This window comes from Solanum tuberosum, unplaced genomic scaffold, assembly GCF_000226075.1.
Source record: "Solanum tuberosum cultivar DM 1-3 516 R44 unplaced genomic scaffold, SolTub_3.0 scf00033, whole genome shotgun sequence".
Classification (NCBI taxonomy): domain Eukaryota; kingdom Viridiplantae; phylum Streptophyta; class Magnoliopsida; order Solanales; family Solanaceae; genus Solanum; species Solanum tuberosum.
Window position 1 is genome coordinate 2,483,491 of NW_006238959.1, and position 6,596 is coordinate 2,490,086.

At 36.0% G+C, this 6,596-nt stretch overlaps 1 protein-coding gene across 1 annotated transcript; it reads left to right on the plus strand.

The window, feature by feature from the left end:
- Positions 1 to 2,521: 2,521 nt before the first annotated feature.
- Positions 2,522 to 6,098, plus strand: LOC102593746 (membrin-11-like). The gene is made up of 4 exons (XM_006342217.2): positions 2,522 to 2,934; positions 4,132 to 4,252; positions 4,336 to 4,485; positions 5,714 to 6,098. The coding sequence occupies exons 1-4, from the start codon at positions 2,648 to 2,650 to the stop codon at positions 5,873 to 5,875; spliced, it is 720 nt and encodes a 239-aa protein (XP_006342279.1). The 5' UTR covers positions 2,522 to 2,647; the 3' UTR covers positions 5,876 to 6,098.
- Positions 6,099 to 6,596: the final 498 nt, after the last annotated feature.

Here is a 6,596-nt window from a genome sequence, read left to right on the forward strand (position 1 = left end):
GCCCCAGAAGATGCTTTGTAGTTGGGGCCCTAGGGTGCCGCACCAGCCAGGGCGCCCCAACTTCAGTTCTGAAGCGCCAGGGACGCCAGGTCTTTTACTTTTTACCACTTCTTTCCATACTAGTTCCCTTGAAACATACCTATGTTTCCTAGTTGATTTCTACACTCCATGGTACGTCTAAACAACATGAAATCATCAATAACATGAGATCATGAGCCTTGAATCCATAATTCAATTCAAGGAAAGTTAAGTTTTCAGTCTAGAGAAGTTCATAGAGTTTTCCAAAGTCTTTTACAAACGTTTTAACTTCGTTTTAAGACTTGAGTAAAAAGTAAAGATTGAAGTTCATTTCTTCAAAAGAGTATATCGGGACTATGTATTACTAAAGAGTAAAATGTTTTCATATTTAAACAAGAAAGGAAATTTTTCCAAAAGAGCCTTTGAGCTAGTTTTCAATAAAGAGTAAATGCTTTTACAATTATGCAAGAGAGGAAACTTTGATTTCCAAAAAGAGCCTTTGAGCTAAGTTTTGAGCAATTACCTCAAACCATAGAAAGAAGTTATGGTTTTAAGCATAAGAGCTAGTATTATATTTTGGGAGTAGTATTGAGTATCGATATGGGGGAGAGTTGAGACAACTCCCACCCCCCATAAACCATGTAGCCACCATGGGTAGAAAAGGGTCATACTTTTTAGATGATTCCTTAGTGATTTTTAGTATAGACTAGTAGATCAACTTAGTAGTCAGGTTCTATACCCTCGGTAAGGTATAGGACGGCCCTGACCGCGAAAGGTAAAACAATGTATCATCACAATAGCTCTTAAGTGATGGTTGTCGGTTAGAGAAACTCCCACATAAGTATTTTGTATTCTTATATACACAGATGTAAGTTGTATTTTTATATACATTCCAAAGTTTATATTGTATTTTTGCATACATATAGAGTTACTATTGTATTTCTAAATACACAGAGTTGTTATCTATGTTTTAAAAGCTTTTCTCTATACTGCATTCATATTATTGCTTTATATTGAAATGAGTTCAGTTCAGTTCAGTTTAGTTGAGACCAGGTTTGTTCTTTCAGTTCCTTTCAAGCTTATGTCTTGTTTTAGATTTCCCCTCGCATGCTCGTACATTCAATGTACTGATGCCATTTGGCCTGCATCTTTTAATGATGCAGATACATGTAACCAAGATCAACATCCAGTGCATCGTTGATTCTAGATTGAGCTTTAGAGTTTGTTGGTGAGACTCCTTGCTTCTGGAGGATCCCCCTTTTATTGCGTTCAGTATGTTTAATTCATTAGGATGTCGTGGGTCTTGTCTCGACATCCATCTCAGTTGTTAGATGCTTCATAGACAGTCAGATGTTAGTTCTTTAGTCTTTTCATTTCATTCTATTATGTTGAGACTTGAGTTGCAACTTTGGCTAGTAAATGTTATTTTAATACATTCTCAGTTGTTTTGAGCTTTCAATTTACTTTTGAAAAGTATAGTTATGATTGAGTCAAGTCTTTTGCTGAGTCAGTAAGCCAGACCAAGGGTTCGCTTGGGGCCAACAGTGGTTATCGAGTGCCAGGCACGCCAGGGTGTAGGCTTGGGACGTGACAACTCTCATCTATCCTTTTCAATATATACATCTGAACACCATGTCCACATGCCAAATCATGTTATTTACATCAATTCTACAATGCATATACGTGTCAATAATTAATTCTATTCATAAAGTATATCATTGTCTATCTCGACGCCAAGTTGTTGCCTTAGCACTCATTCAACTTTGTTTTTGCCTGCGAATCGAATTCCTGACGCAGAGTCTAAAAGGAAGGACAAAGTTGTTTTCCATGGAAAATCTTCCCTCTCCACCTTTCTTGAGTTCATTTCTCTAATCTGACCAATGGGCATTTTTAAGAGGCATCTGAACTTCACCAACCTGTATTACTTGGACGACCACATAACTTGTGTGTATGTTAGAAGTCGCCCCATCAATGGCCACTTCTAGTGATAAAGTATCTGATGTGTTTTAATGCATTAGTATGCAAATTTATCAGTATTTATAAGTTTTCTTGAGAGCCTTTTATATTCTGCAAAACTTTTTTGATTATAGCGATTGAGTATCTCTCTATTGATATGAAAAATGATTGTATCTTTTACATAAGCAAGATGATTGATTTTAGTATTTCATTTTGGCATGTTAAATCCTTGATAGTTGTTTGTATCCATTAGAGACGGGGGATAGAAGATCTCTAACTAGATTTACATTTTTTATTTTTTCTAAAATAGCCGTTAGTAAAAAAATAATAATTATCCCATAAAAGCTTATGTTCTATGAATTGGGGAACAACACCATTCCACAAAATCTCGGTGTCAAATTCATATTGAAAATTAATTAAGAGGAGTGCAATTTATGTATAATTTTCAGAATATGACTAAATTATTTTCCAATAGAATTAGAAATAAGAATATTTGAATTCTCACAAAAAAAAAAAGTAAATATATTAGCCCCAAATTTTATGAACCATTCTCATCCTTTCCGGGGTTATTAGGCAAACTTGAAACAAGTACCTTATTGTTATATCCAAAACTACAGGGTAGAATTTCTGCAATTGTTGATAAACTTCGGGAGCCAAAAGGTTCCAAACAACAATGGCGATGTCCGTTGAGGTCGCCGGCGGTGGCGTAACGTTATCGGAGCTCTATCAGAGTTCCCGGCGGCTGTTACTCAAAACAAGAGATGGCTTAGAGAGGCTCGAGCGTTTCGAATACACCTCTTCTTCCTCCGTGTTGTCATTGGGCGCCGCCGTGAACGATCCTTCGGAGAAAGCAGTTGAGGATTTGAGAAAAGATATCAGCCAGATCCAGTTACTTTGCTCCGAAATGGAACATCTCTGGCATTCCATACCTGCTAAATCTCAACGTGATCTCTGGAAAAGGTTACCTTTTTGTTCTCCCGGAATTGTGATGTTTGAATTTTGAATTCAACTGCCTCTTTGTTCACTTTTGGCTTATGTTTTCTATTAAGGATTCCTATAGTTGAAATTTAAATTGGCTGTTCGTGTGTGGTTTGATTAGGCATAGATAAAGTGGAAGGAAATGGAATTGAATAAAGTGGAAGTTGAGGATTCATAGTTGATTGATTGATTATGGTGAAAATGTTATTTAAGATTTCATTCTTTCTGACTATGAGCCAATGATATAGTTCTTTATATTACATAGTTAGAATTGAAGAGTCTTTGTCATTCAGTAATTTGAGATGAAACTGTGAATTCTTAAAATCAAACTTGACACAATGGATGTCATTTTCATCTCTAAAGTAGGGGTAAGGTCTACGTACACTGTATCCTCGCCAGATCTCACGTTGTGGGACTATATTGAATTTGTTGTGGTTGTTGCATGTCATTTTAAATATTGATTTTAGATCTTTCACGTGAAAATGCTCCTTTCGAGTTAGTTTGTATAATATTAGACAAAATGAATTTCATTGGATCCTTGACATGCTCAAATTTGTACAGGTCTCAGTTTTGAGGTAATATGATATTGTATGATTTCGTAGGATCCATCAATAATCAGATTGTTGAAAGATAAACCTGATTAGTTTGGTATATGTCCAGATTTGGGATTATCCAATCATTCATCATTTTTAATTGAAAAAAATTGTAATTTGTACATTTATAATGGTTAACGTCCTAGATTATACTGCAAATGCGTGTTTCATGGGAGAAATTTGTATTTAATTTTTTTAAATTTAGTAGAACCATAGTGATGATTCTAAAAAATTTAGGCTAGGGCTCATCAAATTTTGATGAGGCTGAATTAGTTTCTCAACCCTTTGATTAATAAAATGGTTGACTGATGATGAACTCATGTAATTCATGAGGGTTTCTAAGTACAAAATTGTCAGTCCTGTACTTCTAAGCAATTTTTTTTCTCATATAGATTAACCATGAATGGTGGAACGAGATGCACTGGAGAAAGCACAATTTTCATAAGCCAATGTATTTTCGCTTACTCTTTCTGTAGTCAAAGAGAGAGACATACTTTTCCGTAGTGTGTGCTTAGTCGTAGTCAGTCTTTCGCTCTAATTAGAAGTTATTATTCCATAACTGAAAGTCTGTGTCTTACTTGTACAGGAAAGTGGAACAAGTGGCTGAAGAGGCTGACTCTTTGAAAGATAGTCTGGATAAATATAATCTACGGCATCAGAGACGCATGCAAGAAGTCCGGGAGAGAACAGAATTACTTGGAAGAGCTGTATGCAACCTTTTCTGTGCTGATATGATGAATAATTCTGTACTCTTACGTATTCCATCTAATTTATTTTTGTAATGTCCTAGAGCGGTGATTCATCTCATGTTTTGAGGATTTTTGATGACGAAGCTCAAGCAACGCAATCTGCTCGTAGCTCATCCAGAATGCTTGAAGAAACCTTGGCAACAGGGACAGCTATTCTTTCAAAATATAGTGAGCAAAGGGATCGTCTAAAGGTACCTACAGTAGATCACCTTATTTAAATTTTATATACATTAGACATAAAAAGGTAAACAGGCTCCTGATTCACTCGGTTACATATTGCACTGGGTAGATATGCAATATTTTTTGTTATTGCAATGGCATTATATTTCAGAGTTTGAACTGATGGGAAACTCTCCTACTTTAACTAGGAAATTGCCTACATTTTTGGTAACAGTGTTGTCTGTGTGTCAGCTTATTGTTCTAAAGGCCTGTTTGGATTGGCTTTTGGCTTATGACTTATAAACCAAAAGCCTTAAGTTAGAATTTCTAACTTATGGCTTTTGGCTTGTTTTTGTTATTTTGCCTTAAAAACAAGTGCTTTTAAGCACTTTTTAACTTTACCTAAGTTCCAAACACAACAAAACTGCTTAAAAGCTATTTTTGCTTAAAAACACCTAAGAACGAGCCAATCCAAACAGGCACTTTTTTAATTTTAATTGCTTATGGTTGGTTCAAGGACAGAAGGCTGAGAAGTTGTACTCATTGGCTGATGGTGGTTTGTTTCCTTCTTTTTTGGGCAAATAGATGGGCAATGAAAGATTTGTGGCTTCTAAACTAGTTATGAAGCATGATAATCAAGTTTTACTACTGCCTCTTTTCTATTAAAAAGAAGGGAGCAACTATGCAATAATGTGAAATAGGGACTGTTAGCAGGTCATATTATTTGCGCTCGTGTTGGCTGGCTCTGGTTCAGAGACTATTTTTGATCTTGTCCCAAATCTACGGTCTGAAATTGGTGGCTGATGACACATAAACTTGCTTATCCTAGTTGACATTGCTGACTTTTCAGATTAAATATGCAAGTTCTTGGGTGGTAACCCCTTTGTTAATGTGAAGAAAAAGATCTACTTATACTAATACATATGAAGAGGAGCCTTGGATAATGGTAAAGCTGTCTCCATGTGACCTATAAATCAAGGATTCAAATTGTGGAGTCAGTGCTTTGTTAGGGTAGGCTGCCTACGATAAGCCCCTTGCGGTGCGGCCCTTCCCTAGACCCCGTTTGAACATGAAATGCTTCATGCATTAGACTGCCCTTCTACTTATAATACATGTAATATAGATGCTCTCCTATTTACTCTTATTAAGAGAAGTCTTTGCCATGATCAGTGCTAGTGTCCACAAATAAGTCAAAACTTTACGTTAAGTCTTTCCCACTATTGTTGAACTCTTGGTATCTTATTTGATGATTTGTTGCAGCGAGCTCAACGGAAAGCATTAGATGTACTCAACACTGTGGGGCTATCAAATTCTGTAATGAGACTTATTGAGAAGAGAAATCGTGTTGATAGATGGATCAAATATGCTGGAATGATCTTAACAATTATAGTGCTGATTTTCGTTTGGAGGTGGACAAGATGATAGTGCTTGATAATCGACTGAACCATCAGGATGAACTCTTAGTTAAAGAGTTGAGTTTTGAAAGGATTGAAGAAAAGTCTACTCAAATCCCATTTAGAAGTTAGAACTCATACACAAATCTTGATAAGCATTGTATTGCAATTGGGGTTGAATGGAACCTGTAAATTGTAAATGAGACCTTGATAGAAAATATAATAGTACTATTTATTTTATTTTTTCCGGAGAGAGTGGGGAACCAAACCGGTAATATGACTCAACTTTTTGTTTGTATATCTAACTCTCTGATGAAAAGACCACCGCAATGCCTTTCCATTCCATCTATGGTGGCCTGTTTATCGGTGTTTCTCTTTTTTCTTTCGTTTTCCGGTTTATCTGTTGAATGATAAACCTGTTTTATGATATTCTGGAAAACGGAACTAAAGAGTATTAGCATAATTCACCTTCTGTGCCTGTAGAATAAGAAGTAGAAGATTTCAACTTTGTTTTAGTATAAAAAAGCTACAATGGTTTACTGTCAATGGCAGTATTGAAGCTTACAGAAAATTTACCCAGTTGAGGGTACCAACATGGACTACAGTTTGAACATAATTAGGCATTGATCGAACCATCGTAGTCCAACAAGATCTCTCCACTCTTTAGCATGCATAGAAATCTGGGTGATTTGCCTGACTGAAATTTTTTACCGTCATTAAAACGCGTTGCTGAGTAAGGCTTCACAGAA